At 37.6% G+C, this 15,367-nt stretch overlaps 1 protein-coding gene across 1 annotated transcript; it reads right to left on the reverse strand.

Annotated features, from left to right (window-relative positions):
* Positions 1-247: 247 nt before the first annotated feature.
* On the reverse strand, positions 248-3,305 carry LOC107608241 (synaptotagmin-2-like). The gene is made up of 8 exons (XM_016310091.3): positions 3,029-3,305; positions 2,805-2,903; positions 2,610-2,660; positions 2,188-2,311; positions 1,889-2,109; positions 1,711-1,785; positions 1,417-1,493; positions 248-1,317 (listed from the first exon to the last, which is right to left on the reverse strand). Exons 1-8 carry the CDS (start codon positions 3,137-3,139, stop codon positions 444-446), a joined length of 1,632 nt encoding a protein of 543 aa, XP_016165577.1. The 5' UTR covers positions 3,140-3,305; the 3' UTR covers positions 248-443.
* Positions 3,306-15,367: the final 12,062 nt, after the last annotated feature.

Consider the following 15,367-nt stretch of genomic DNA (forward strand, 5'->3'; position numbering starts at 1 on the left):
TGTACCTAATTATAAAAGTAATGTTACTTTGAGATGGTTTGATAATGTTAGAAAAACAATAATTTAAAATTAACTTATTTAATTTACTATTTTTAATTTTATTTATAAAATATTTATAATTATGTATTTATTATATTTAATATTATCTAACTATTTCAACCATAGTTTTGGAAAAAAAAATTTTTTGGTTCTTAAACATATTTAAAGATTTTTAAATTGAATTATGAAAGTTACTCAGGAATAGCGATTTATCTATGAAAGTATGAAGAAATAAATTCAGCTAGATGCCAAAAATGGTTGATTAAATGGGTCTATATTATATCCAGAAGACTTGATTGGTTTGAAAATTTTGTTAAAATTCAAAAGAGGTAGGTATACCAACGAAAATGATATGCACCTAAATAAACTTTGTTAAAAGGTATATAAGGATGTGGTGGTGGTGATCAAGTGGCGGGTTGAGAAGGTCTCCACATGAGCTCAATCTGAAGGCGACCATTCTTAGAATCTATGAGATGATATCTCTCATTGATTCTCTTGTTTGTAACAACATCAGCAAGAGAGATGTCAGCGTAACCGAGAGACTCCTTCTGACGAAGCAAATTACGGGAAGAAGTGCTAACAACCTCCACATGTAATTTGTCGTTAGTGGGAGGCTCCTCCACCACAAACTGGAACTCCTCTTCCCACCGCGGGTCTCTGTTCTTCTTCACGTGTTTGGTTTTCCTCTCCTCTCCCCTGAAAATGAGGCGTACTTGTGGATTCGTGTGGTACTTTCCTTCCACGTCTTGTGCCTCATGGACTACAACTACAAGCAATCCTCCACCTGGAGGAGTCCCTTCTGGAGCTTTATCCATCATCATCATCTCTGTCTCTTCAAACCCTTTCCCCATCTCTTCCTCCTTGAAAGCCTTATATGTTAATTCCATAACTATCTGACCTCGGGACTTGTCATTTGCCGCATCATTCGGATCCATGTTCTTTAGCAGATCCTGTGTTATCACCTTTGTTTCTTCCTCTTTCAACTCTTTCAGAGCCACCACATTCATACCCATAAAATCATGCCTCCCGACCTGCTCCCAGTCATACACTTCAAACTCTAGTGTCTGTGTTTCTGGATCCTTCACTAGCAAATTAAATTCTTCATTCCATTCTGGGTTCAAGTTCTTGTGCTTCACCGTTGTCTTTTTCGCTGGCATATTGTCCCCAGAAAGCTTTATCTTCACATAAGGGTCAGATGCACCAAGAAGATCTTTCTTCTTTAGTTTCATTGCTCTCACTACTTTTACAACTAAAATTCCAATAGCCCTCCTCATAGCTCTAACATTTCAGATTAAAAATACATAAGTGATTTTTCTTTTTCTTTTCCTTTTTTTTTTTAGAATACATAAAATAAAAATGCAAAGGTAATGTATGTACTTTGCCGGATCCATGATTTGAACGTCGAGGGTTTTGGGCCATAAATACATATTCGCAACCTGATCTTTGATAAGCTCCTGGAAATAATAATATAAAAGCCATACATATTTTAAACAAACTGTACTAGTAGTAATATCAAAACAGTTCAATTCATAAATTGAATTAGGAAGAGCGACATTCGCTCTACCATAAATAGATTCCCTGATTACCACTCCAAGTCGATGATGAATGCATCTCAACTTTTAAGAATTAAAAAAATAAAAACAAAAATAAAAATGTGGTCAAACATATTACCTGAACAAACCTGTAGAGACCAGGAATAGACATAAGATCAATCCCTACAAGCTTTAGTCCGAAGTCAAGATGTGGCTGCAACATAAAGGATGCCAAAGTAGTAGAGAGTTTATCATGAAACAATTGAAAAGCGATATAGTAAGCTATGCCCCAAAGGTTTACAAACACCACTACAAACCTTTTCCATGAGAGACACAAAGATGTTGGCAAAACAAGGAAAGCTTGGAACCAAAGGTTTCAAAGTGACACGAGGTGCAAGAAAAACTTGCAAATCCACCACTTGAATGGTTGGTTTCAACCCAAATGCCTTAACTGCGACGGTGACATTAGGATTTCCAGCCCATTTGATACTTGGTTCCATAATTAACTCCTTCTCATCAGTTATATAAACTTTCATCCCTGAGGAGATCAACGAATTAATTAATACGTACCGCTTAGTTAGATTGGTACCTTGTTAATTGTACAAGCTAAGAAAACCTTGAAAAGTAGGGGGCAGGCTGCCGAGAGTGAGCACTTCAAACTCTACAGAATCAATTTTATAGTTGGGAATCTGCTCTGCAATCATGGGTTTCACAATGCCCTCCGCGGTCTTGCATATTGCCTAATTAGACAACAGTTTGTTGATTACATGCATGCAGTAAGTGAAGTACACCAATTAATAATGGAAACTATAGGTAAATAACTCCTCACCAACCAACTTTAAACAACTATAATTAATAATTATTAATTTTATATTTTAAAAATAAAATTTAAATAATTACTAATTAATAATTTAAAAAATCAAAATTACTAATTAATAACAAATTGATTAATAGTTAACTGGTTGGATATTAGTTACCTAGTAGAGTACATTAATAATTTATCAATTAATTAAGGAATAGACTATATCTATGCCTTACCTTGTCAAGATAGGGCCACATGTATTCGATAAGCCTGTTAAGCCAGTCAACCTTGAGGGGCAAAGATTGAAACAAATAATATAAAAACGGAAATGTTTGGTAACCAAAGAAAATCAGAACAGTGTTGCGTTTAATTTGTCCAAACAAAATATATTTATATAGAGAGCAGATAATAATGCATAATACATTACGTACCCGATCGAAGTCTGGATTTTTAATCCAAAGTGGAATCTCAGGAGTTATTCGTTGGAGAGTTTCAGAGTCTTGATTCGCTAGTGGTTGGATCTCAGGATCCTGTGTTATGTCAAATAGTGTCAGTATAACTACTCATTCACCTATGGCTGCGTATTTGTATGTGTATGTAATGTAAGAACTTGATGATAAAGAAGGTCAAAGACGAAAGGAGTATACATACATACCTTAACATCGGCGGATTCAGAGTAAATGAAGAGAAAATAGCCAGCGACGAGGCCAAATGAAATTCCAATTCCGAACCCGAAAAACCCAAAAATGGTACTAAAGAAACTCATCTTCTCTAAAGCTTCAACTCTGGAAAGAAAAAAAATTTCAAAATCATATGTATCTTCTTCGAAAGAACCATCTCAAAAATGCATCACTTCCAATGTTCCCGAGCTCTCCTTGGATCACCATCCCTCCGCTAAAACATGTAATGCTTAGCAAATTTTGGAAAACAACAAGGATAAAAGAAATAGTAATATTTACATAATTATTTTTTATTTACTTATTTGTCTTCTTAGCCAAAAAGAATTAATACATCATAAATATTTGAAAGATAATAAAAAAATAATTTAAAATTATTTTATTTTATATTAAATTTGTTTATTTTATAATTTTTATTATTATTAAAATAATTAAATAATTCTAAATATAATAGATATACAATTATAAATATTATAAGCATAAAATTATTAATTTAAATTAAATAAAATAATGTTAAATTACTGTCTGTCTAACGTTACGAGATTAATAATCCTACTCCTTATACTAATAAAAATGTAACTATTATATCGTATATAAAAATGTTTGGAAATTGTTACGGATCCGGCCCACGGATCCTACACCCAGAACGGTCCCCGAACCCCGTTACCAAGGTCCGACCCCCTTCGCCCTTCCAGAAGGCCCGGAACCAGCCCACTAGAGCTCATAACCAACTTTCGAATTCAAACGTCTCCCTTATCTTAGCCAAATAAGATAAGATAAGATAAGATAATTCAAACGTCTCCCTTATCTTAGCCAAATAAGATAAGATAAGATATTCACCATCACCTATAAATAGAGGACTCAGGTCCCTCCAGGTATTCATTCATTCCTCACACCTTCTACCTCTTAGATCCATTCTGACTTGAGCGTCGGAGTGTCTTTGCAGGTACCACCCCCCATTGCTCCAGGCAAGTGATCCGGCATCTGCCTCAATCCGCAAGTTCTCGATCCATCTCTCAACCTGTACCAGAGACATCTTGTACATTGGCGCCGTCTGTGGGGAACTTTGCAACGTTGTGGCGGCATGGCGGATAACCCAGAAGAGCAATCATCAAACTCAGACTTCTTGCGTGTAACTGAGAGCAAAAAGGAATAATGTTTCCTTAACTTGCATCACCTTTGCATGTTTATGCATCCTTTCGTCCTACTCCAACGGCGAAATCCCAAAAGGAATAATGTTTCCTTAACTTGCATCACCTTTGCAGGGATAACACACCTTCGTCCTACTCCAACGGCAAAATTCCAAAGGAATAATGTTTTCTTAACTTGCATCACCTTTGCATGTTTATGCACCCTTTCGCCCTACTCCAACGGCGAAATCCCAAAGGAATAATGTTTCCTTAACTTACATCACATTTGCAGCGATAACACACCTTCGCCCTATTCCAACGGCGAAATCCCAAAGGAACAATGTTACTTGCAATTACCTTCTTAGTGATAACACTCTTTATGCACCCTCGCCCTACTCCAATGGTGAAATTCCAAATCCTCTGAGCCCAAAGTCTCGCCTCCCTTTAGTGGGACACCTCCACCTCTTGGACCTTCTCATTCACTACTCCCTCATCCGTCTCTCCAAGCGCCATGGCCCCATCTTCTCCCTCTACTTCGGCTCCATGCCCACCGAGGTTGCTTCTTCTTTTGAACTCTTCAAGCTCTTCCTCCAAATCCACGAGGTCACTTCTTTCAACACTAGGTTCCAAACCTCTGTCATCCGTCGCCTCACCTGTGACAACTCTGTTGCCATGACATCATGAACGACCTCCTTAAATGCTACCACCGTGGCCAAGCTTAGACCTCTCAGGAGCCAATAGATCAAGAAAGTTCTCAAGGTTCTTGCACAGATATGGGGGACAGCCAAATCGTGGCGGCATGACGGAGAACCTCGAGGAGCAATCCTCCACCCGACACCCTAACTCAAACCCACAAAACCCAACTCCCGAACTCCAAGATAACACTCCTCCCACCCACGGGAGGATAATAAACGCGGCACATCACCAACCAACCCCAACCCAGCAACAACCAAGAGAGGACAACCGTCCTCCCACTGAAGCCCGGCCACCCGATGGCCTGGGAGAGAAGGCGGTCCAGATAATCCAAGAGTTGTGCCTCAGGGTGCAAAACCTCAAAGGCCGAGTCACACCCAAAGAACGGTACCACCCGGAGCATACAAGCCAAGCGACCTCTAGGACCTAATCTCATCGCGATACCAGGAACACCAGGCCCTCTGAGCAACAACACTGCAAACAGCACGATCGCAGCATTTCCCTAGACCCGAAACACCGACGCGGAGAAGACGACTGACGGCACCATCGGGAGGCCAAACGAGCAGGAAACATGCACGTGATAATGGAAGCCATCCCGTTCACAGAAAAATCCTTGAGAGCCAAACTCCTGAAGGACTTCAACAAGCCCACTGACATGAAATAGGACGGGACCAACGATCCCCGGGAACACCTAACGGCCTTCGAGGCCAGGATGAACCTGAAAGGAGCCGCCGACATGATCCGGTGTAAGGCCTTCTCGATAACCTTAGCTGGCCCTGTGATCAAATGGTTCAACGCCCTCCCCAACGGATCTATAACTGGCTTCCACGATATCTCACGGAAGTTCATGGCCCAATTCACCACCAGAATCACCAAAGCTAAACACCCCATCAGCTTATTAGGGGTCACACAGAAACAAGACGAATCCACACAAAAATACCTGGACCGCTTAAACGATGAATGCCTAACGATTGATGGACTCACGGATTCCGTCGCAAGCCTATGTTTAACCAACGGGCTCATGAACGAAGACTTCCGCAAACACCTCACCACTAGTATGGACCATGCATGAGATCCAAAACGTCGCCAGAGATTACATAAATGACGAGGAGGTCAGCCAGGTCGTCGCCACCAATAAACGGCAACCCGACTTCCCGCCATAATCCGATGCCCAGAGAAAGTCAAAGAGACCAACCCAAACAAACCAACACAAACCGACCACCCAGGATCGGGAAATTCTTGAACTACACCCCTGACAGCCTCGATTACCGGATATACCACCAGATAGCAGATCGGGGTATTATCCTGAAAGCCCGACAACTCAGAGAAAGAACGGGCGGCAACAAGACCCTTTACTGCGACTACCACCGAGGTTACGGGCACAAGACACAAGACTGTTTTGACCTTAAAGACGCCCTCAAACAAGCTATAAGAGACGGCAAACCCCTAGAGTTCGCCAAAATCATCAGAGAACCAAAACGCGCGGAAAAAGACAGGTCGCCTGAGAGGGAAGGAAGCAACCTGAGAACACAAAAACAACCTCCCAGGGAAAGTCCAGAAGACGACCCGGCCATAGTAGTAAATGTCATCACAGGCAAGGATGTGTCAAGCAAGTCAAGATCAACACTAAAAAAGGACCTCAAAGTCTTGGACGTCAGAGATCAAGCCCCAGCTACCACAGCCGACAAAATGATAACTTTCTTGCCCGAGGAGTGCCAGCACAGCACCTCGGCCGAAGACGCATCTTTAGTCATCTCGGCGAGAATCGGAACAGGACTAGTTCGGAGAATACTGGTGGACACCGGCGCAGACTTCAACATCCTCTTCTGAGGTGCCTTCGACAAGCTCGGGCTCCGCAACGAAAATCTCCAAACACACCGCAACAGTGTCACGGGACTCAGAGACAACTTCCTCAAGCCAGACGGTTCCATCATTTTTCCCCTTACCATAGGGACGGGAAGCCAGAGGAAGACAATCCTGTCCGAGTTCGTGGTCCTCAAGAACTCCATGTTATTTTCTCTCACTTATTATGCTAGTTTTTCTTTCATGCTTTCATAACAGTGAAGGGTATTTACAAATTTGATTAATTAATATTATTAATATTATTGATATTATTATTAATATTATTAATATTAATAAACGGTTACTAGCCGTTTAGTACCATTTGGTTGAAAGGACACAACCTTTTAAGGATTGTGTGTGTTCAAAACATTGTATCTATTGGCTAAAGGGACACAACTCTTTAAGAGTTTTATATGTTCAAAACATTGTATCTATTGGCAATAGAAAAGACACAACCATTTGTATACGTAACTAATCATAATTGCTATGTGCAATCTGTATAAATAAGTCCTTGTTCACTATTTCAGAGAAAAAGTACTAAGTGTACAATTTACTCAACCACTAAGAGATTTTCTTTGTTCAAGAGAGTTGAGAATTTCTTACTATTGCTAATTAAGAAATTCTTAGGTTTCATTGTATCCTGGGAGAGTATTGTCATCAACCCTATAGCAACTAAGTGTGGAGAAAAATATCTCCCTAAAGAAAGTGATCTAATCGTGCCTTGAAACCACTACATAAATATAAGATTTTGTCATCTTACCATCTTCATATACCCAACAATTTTAGAGAGATATTAGTTGAAGATGGCACAAGATCAAAACACTACGTTCAAGGTCATGAATCAAGAGTTTGTCAAATTAGATCGCTTTGATGGAACGAACTTCAACCGTTGGAAAGACAAGATGATGTTTCTTCTTTCAGTTCTCAATCTTGCATATGTGATTGACCCAAAGACTACACCAATTGCCGATGCCGCTGAAAATTCTACACTGGAAGAGAAAGAAAAGATTGTTCAATTGAAAAAGAAACGTGATGAAGATACTTTTGCATGTCGAGGTCATATTCTCAATACTTTATCCGACCGACTCTATGATCTCTACATGTCAATTCAATCACCATTAGAGATTTGAAAATCTTTGGAAGAAAAGTACAATACCGAATGACAAGAAACAGATAAGTTTATTATGATGAAATATTTTGAATTTATTATGAATGATACTATGCCTGTCATGGATCAAATTCATGAATTACAAATCCTTGTAAGTAGACTTCGTGATCTACAATTGGTGATCCCTGAATCATTACAAGTTGGAGCAATTATTTCAAAATTGCCTTCATCTTGGAATGGTTAAAGGAAGAAACTTTTACATCTTGGTGAGGACTTCACAATTGAGAAATTACTAAGGCATATACGTATAGAGGAGGAAACTCGAAAACGTGATGCTGCGTATCTTTCTCAGCGTTCTAAAGTGAATCATATTGATGAAAATAACATCAATAAGAAGAAAAGAAAGTTCTCTAAAGATTCAAAGCAAGATAAGAAGAGACAAAGAGAGTGTTATCATTGTCACAAGAAAGGACACTATATCAAAGAATGTAGAATTTTGAAAAAGAAAGCATCAAAGACCAACTTAGTGGAAGAAAATGATCTAATTGCTATGGTTGTAGAAAAAGTACAAAACATGCATATTGGCATGGTTACAGAAGTTAACATAGCAACACAAGGAAAATCACTTGAGTGGTGGTTAGATTCTGGGGCTACTGTTCACGTTTGCAATGATCGCAACCAATTCAAAACATATGAAGAAGTGAACAATAGAGAAGTCTTGATGGGCAATGATAACTCAGCCAAAGTTTGTGGTCAAGGAAGTGTGGAATTAAATTTTACATCTGGAAAGAAATTAAGTTTAATAAATGTACTTCATGTTCCAGATTTGAGAAAAAATTTAGTTTCTGTTAGTCTCTTGTGTAAGAAAGGATTCAAAGTTGTAATGGAATCCGATAAAGTGATCTTGCTTAAGAATGATGTATTCATAGGAAAAGGATATTGTACTGAAGGCATGTTTAAACTTAGTATTAATAAAGTGAATGTTTCCTTGTATGTTGTTGATTCTTGTGATTTATGGCATAGTAGATTAGCACACTTAAATTACAAATCAATTGAATATATGCAAAAGAATAACTATATTGATCTTAGTAACAAGGATTTTAATAAGAAATGTGATATTTGCATACAATCTAAAATTACTAAGAAACTTTTTCCTAAGGTTGAAAGAAATACACATTTATTAGAATTGATTCATAGTGATATTTGTGAACTAAATGGCAATATTACTAGAGGAGGAAAAAGATACTTTATAACCTTCATTGATGATTGTTCTAGATTTACTTATGTGTATTTGCTTAGAAATAAAGATGAAGCTTTTGAAATGTTTAAGAAATATAAAATGGAAGTAGAAAATATGCATAATAAGAAAATAAAAGTTTTTCGTAGTGATCGAGGTGGAGAATATTTTTCTAATGAATTTGATCACTTTTGTGAATTACATGGTATTGTGCATGAATCTTCCGCTCCATATACTCCGCAACAAAATGGTTTGGCGGAAAGGAAAAACCGTACCTTAGTGGATATGGTTAATTCAATGTTACTAAATACAAAATTTCCTTACAATTTGTGGGGTGAAGCATTATTGACATAATGTCATATCCATAATAGGATACCATCAAGACATAGAAAGGTTTCTCCTTATGAAATTTGGAAAGGAAGGAAACCTAATTTAAATTATCTTAAAGTGTGGAGGTGTTTAGCCTTTTTATCGAGTTCCTAATCAAAAGAGAACCAAATTGGGGCCAAGAGTCATAAAAGGTGCTTTTATAGGATATGCTCAAAATTCTAAAGCATATAGAATATTAGACTTAGTGTCTAATGTAGTTGTTGAATCAAGAGAAGTAGAATTTATTGAAAATAAATTTATCAATGATTCAACTTCTAATTTAGAGTATCTCCAAAATGATACTAATATTTCACAAGAAATAAATAATCAAAATAATAAACGTCTAAACGACAAAGAGTTGATTGAACCAAGGAAGACCTTGAGAGTAAGAAAAGAAAAGGACTTGGGTCCAGATTTTATTTCTTCTTAGGCTATCACCTTTTTGGTAGAAGGAACTAGGAATTCTGTAACAAACAAGATTCCTATTGTGATGAACATAGAGGGTGATCCTCAAACCTTCAAAGAGGCTATGGCTTTAAGGGATTCTGCTTTTTGGAAAGAAGCAATAAACGATGAAATGGACTCAATATTATCTAACAATACTTGGGTCTTGGTTGATTTGCCTCCAGGATCAAAGCCTATAGGATGTAAGTGGGTATTTAAAAGAAAGTATAACACTGATGGTTCATTACAAACCTTTAAAGCAAGGTTAGTGGCCAAGGGGTTTAGACAACAAGAAGGTCTAGACTATTTTGATACCTACGCACCTGTGGCAAGAATGACTTCTATTAGGGCTCTTATAGCATTAGCATCCATACATAAGCTTCATATACATCAAATGGATGTTAAAACGGCTTTTTTAAATGGAGATCTTAATGAAGAAATTTATATAGAGCAACCGGAAGGCTATGTGCTACCCGGAAATGAAAAGAAAGTCTGCAAATTAATTAAGTCTTTGTATGGGCTAAAACAAGCGCCTAAACAATGGCATGAGAAGTTTGATTTAGTGGTGTTATCAAATGGCTTCTCACATAATAGTGCGGATAAATGTATTTACTCAAAATTTACTAAAGATTATGGAGTAATTATTTATTTATATGTTGATTATCGGAACAAATTTAGAAGGAATTCGTACAACGAAGGAGTATCTAACTTCTAAATTCAAGATAAAGGATTTGAATGAAGTTGATACAATATTAGGCATAAAGGTGCATAAGAATGAAGTTGGCTTTACTTTAAGTCAATCTTATTATATTAAAAAGGTATTGGAAAAGTTTGATCATCTCACAATTAAAGAATCCAATACGCCATATGATCCTAATCTTAAATTAGAAGGAAACATGAGAAGACCTATAGCACAATTAGAATATGCTAGTGCTATAGGAAGTTTAATGTATGCAATGCATTGTACTAGACCAGATATAGCATTTGCTGTGTGCAAATTATCAAGGTTTACAGGAAAGCCTAGCAATCAACATTGGAAAGCTATAACAAGAGTTCTTGGTTATCTCAAGAAAACCATAAATTTGGGATAACAAATCTTATAGTGATTATCCCGCAGTTTTAGAAGGTTATTCCGACGCAAGTTGGATTACAAATCTTAGTGATAACAAATCCACTTCGGGATGGATTTTCACCATAGGTGGTGGAGCAATAAGTTGAGCCTCAAAGAAACAAACATGTATTACACATTCTACTATGGAGGCTGAGTTTGTAGCCTTATCAGCCGCAGGTAAAGAAGCGGAATGGTTAAGAAATTTGTTATATGATATAAAGCTGTGGCCACAGCAGACGACAGCCATTTCAATCTTCTGTGATAGTGAATCAACCATGTCTCGAGCATATAACAAGGTTCATAATGGAAAGTCTAGACATATAAGTTTGAGACATGAGTTTGTGAGGCAACTAATAGATGATGGTGTAATTACCATTACTTATATAAGATCTCAAGGAAATTTAGCAGACCCTTTGACTAAAGGTTTGTCAAGGGATAAAATCAAAGAAACTACTGCTAAAATGGGATTAAAACCTATTATTGCTAAATGATGGGAACCCAACCTTATTCTAGTAGACCACTACTTTCAAGGTATAGGATTTAGTGCTATATAATAGGTAATAACAAGTTATTTAGCAATTGGAGCACTAAGGTATAGGATTTAGTGCTATTAAAAATAAATTAGGAGGGTGAGTTTAAACTCTTAATGGAATGATAATATTATCTATCAAAAGATTCCACCTATATGAATATAAGAGCGGTGCCGCTCTAATCGAGAATTTTAGAGGTTTAATTCTCGTAAATATTCATGAAACCAGGATGAGCACAATGCCATATAAGTGCTTAAAATTGTAAACTCTTGAACTTGGAGGGTATAAGTAATGTGTGTGATTTTTGGTACTAGCATATGGAGTATAGGTTTAATCGATTAGACACCTATTACTTCGTTATAACTTTAAAATTTACACTAAAAGAATGTTTAATTAATGTTTAATCTTAGTGACACATTCTTTATGCATATACTTGTATGACATTTAAATTTTGTAAATAGTGGGGGATTGAAGGGTATTTACAAATTTGATTAATTAATATTATTAATATTATTAATATTAATAAACGGTTACTAGCCGTTTAATACCATTTGGTTGAAAGGACACAACCTTTTAAGGATTGTGTGTGTTCAAAACATTGTATCTATTGGCTAAAGGGACACAACTCTTTAAGAGTTATATATGTTCAAAACATTGTATCTATTGGCAATAGAAAAGACACAACCCTTTGTATACGTAACTAATCATAATTGCTATGTGCAATATGTATAAATAAGTCCTTGTTCACTATTTTAGAGAAAAAGTACTAAGTGTACAATTTACTCAACCACTAAGAGATTTTCTTTGTTCAAGAGAGTTGAGAATTTCTTACTATTGCTAATTAAGAAATTCTTAGGTTTCATTGTATCCTTCGAGAGTATTGTCATCAACCCTATAACAACTAAGTGTGGGGACAAATATCTCTCTAAAGAAAGCGATCTAATCGTGCCTTGAAACCACTACATAAATATAAGATTTTGTCATCTTACCATCTTCATATACCCAACAAACAGACTTTTAACATAAAACTTCTTCAACGTAAAGTTTCATTCTTCGTTCTTCTTTAACATAAAATTTTTTCATTCTTCTTTGATTTTTCTTATTTTTCTTTAGATTTTCGTTTTCTTTTTCATTTTCGTTGTGTTTCTTCTCTGATTTCTTTAACTTTTGTTTTCTCTACTTTCTCTTCAGATTTTGATATGCATTTGAATAGCGTATTATTCTTCTGTATCAAAACAATGAATGATTCAAGTTCAAATTAGTTGAATGAGAGCAATTTAAATTATTTTTCTGAATCGAATCAAGTAGACAATACTACAACAACGTAGATTATTTTTAAGGATTATATGTGTCAAAAAAGAATTAAAATCTGTCAACAAATCAATTTTTGACACTATTTTAACTATAGAAATATGTTAATAAAAATTTTACCAAAAATAGTATTTTTAAGGGATAAGTACTTTTTTCTTCCCCAACGTCTGGGGTCAAAATCGATTTCGTCCCTAGCCTTTTTTTTATTAAAATCATCCTGAACGTTACAAAACGCTTTAAAATCATCCTTCCCCCCAATTACGAATTTTTTATGTTACAATTGCCCCTGATGGTCCATATCCCTTCATTTTTCATTCCTGCGAAACTCATTCACTCTCTCATTTGTTACACATAGTCGAAGGAGATGTTTCATGTTCAATGACGCCCTAGGTGTGGTGTGTGTTCATTGGAGGCGTATCTGAGCTGCATTTGGAGGTCAGTAGCTAAGGTAAGGAAGGTTTTCGGTCCGGCATTGTCGTCGACATTGAGGTATGTATGAAGAATTCCTTACGGTTTTGTTTCCAGTTAGCTGTGGGGGTTTGAGTCATTTTTTCTTTTGTGTCTTTAGGGAATGGGAAGCTTTACTCTGACTGTCTACCATGGGGGCGATTTGGGTATAAAGAAGGGACGTTACAGTATATAGGGGGAGAGAAGACAGTGATTGAAGATGTTGATAGTGATTGCTGGTCTATATTTGAGGCATATGCAGAGCTAGGGCAGTTCGGATACACCAAAGAAAACATTGCAGCTCTGTGGTATAAGGATCCAGCTAGTGAATGGTTAGAGAAGGCCCTAAAATTATTTGCTACGGATAGAGATACACTTAAGATGTGCAAAATAGCGAGCTTGAGGGGTTATGTTGAGGTGTTTGTGGTGCATGTAGTTGAGGATGCAGAAGAATTTCCGGAGGCTGGGTTTATTGATGTTGGAGGCCAAGCAGAGCAGAATCCGGGTAATGAGTTAGTGGTTTATGAGGGTGAAAAAGTTCAAGAGATGAAAAATGATAATGTGCAAGGAGTCAATGAAAAAGATCAGGTAGATACAGATGTGGTCACTGAAAATGATAGGGTTGAGTCAAACAGCGATGATGACAGTGATGATGATGAGGAGTACGATGATGAGAGTGGGTTTGAGGAAGATACCACTGGCAAGAGCAGCAAGAGGGTTGATAAAGGAAAAGGGATAATGAATGGCAATTTTAGTGATGAGGAAGGCTTCAACAGTGATGAAGTGGACTTGGAGTATGAGGTTGGTGTTGGATCAGGTGATGAGGAAGGAGAAGGGGAAGATAAGAATGAGGGAAGGGGTTATCCAATTAATAAGGAATGTAAGGACATGAATACTTACAAGTGGGAGGTGGGAACAGTTTTTGCTTCAAGAGAGGAATTTAAGGACACTGTCACGTCGTATGCAGTACAATCGAGAAGGGGACTGAGGTATGCGAAGCTTGATTTGGTTAGAGTGAGGGCAGTTTGTCAGCCTGGCTGTCCTTTTTGGTTATATGCTGCTAAGACGAAGAATGAATCAACTTGGCAACTACGGTCCATTAACCTTAAGCACACTTGTGGGCAGTCTCATAGGGTTGGAATATTGCATACTTCATGGCTGAGTAGGGCTTTTAAGAAGAAGGTGGAACATAATCCTAGGGTTAAGATCAAGGAACTGGTGAACAAGGCACAACGGAAGTGGAACCTGACAGTTACAACCTCAATGGCAGCTAGGTCTAGGCAAGCGGCTCTAGATGACATACAGGGAGAGTATAGGAAGCAGTACAAGAGGATTGGTGATTACTGCTATGAGTTACTCCGTTCTAATCCAGGATCCTCAGTGACTCTGAAGGTACAAAGGTCCCCTGACTTTGAGCATGAGCAGCAAAGCTCATCTTTGAACAACTATTGCATATTTAAGAGACTTTATGTATGCCTGGATGCTTGCAAAAAAAGCATTCTGCAATGTAGAAAATTCATTGGGTTGGATGGCTGCTTTCTGAAAACCCCTCAAGGGGGGCAGATGCTGACTGCTATAGGATGGGACCCGAATGATCAAATGCTCCCTATTGCCTATGCCGTCGTGGAGTAAGAGACCAAGGATAGCTGGACTTAGTTCTTGAGGCTGCTAATTCATGATTTTGGGTTGGAAACAATTGGCAGGGCAACCTTTATGTCTGATCAGCAGAAGGTAAATATCAAGCTAATATCATGCATATTCTTTTTAAGTTAATATGAGGTTAACATTATGCATACCAACCTGGTTTTGCTAGGGGTTACTGCCAGCTTTTGATGAGGTGATCCCAGGTGTAGATCACAGATTTTGCGTGCGACATCTCTACAGTAACTTCACAAAGAAGTTCCCTGGATTGCAATTGAAGCAGCTGATGTGGAGATGCGCAAAAGCAACACACTGGAAGGACTGGGAGAGAGAAATGGCAGTCATCCGATCTTTGAACGTCGAGGCTCACAGGCATCTGAATTCTATTCCTCCAAGATTCTGGAGCAGATCCAGGTTTAGCTTCCACTCCAAATGTGATACTCTTGTTAACAAT

This window comes from Arachis ipaensis, chromosome B7 (genome assembly GCF_059453495.1).
Source record: "Arachis ipaensis isolate K30076 ecotype BB chromosome B7, ASM5945349v1, whole genome shotgun sequence".
Taxonomy (NCBI): domain Eukaryota; kingdom Viridiplantae; phylum Streptophyta; class Magnoliopsida; order Fabales; family Fabaceae; genus Arachis; species Arachis ipaensis.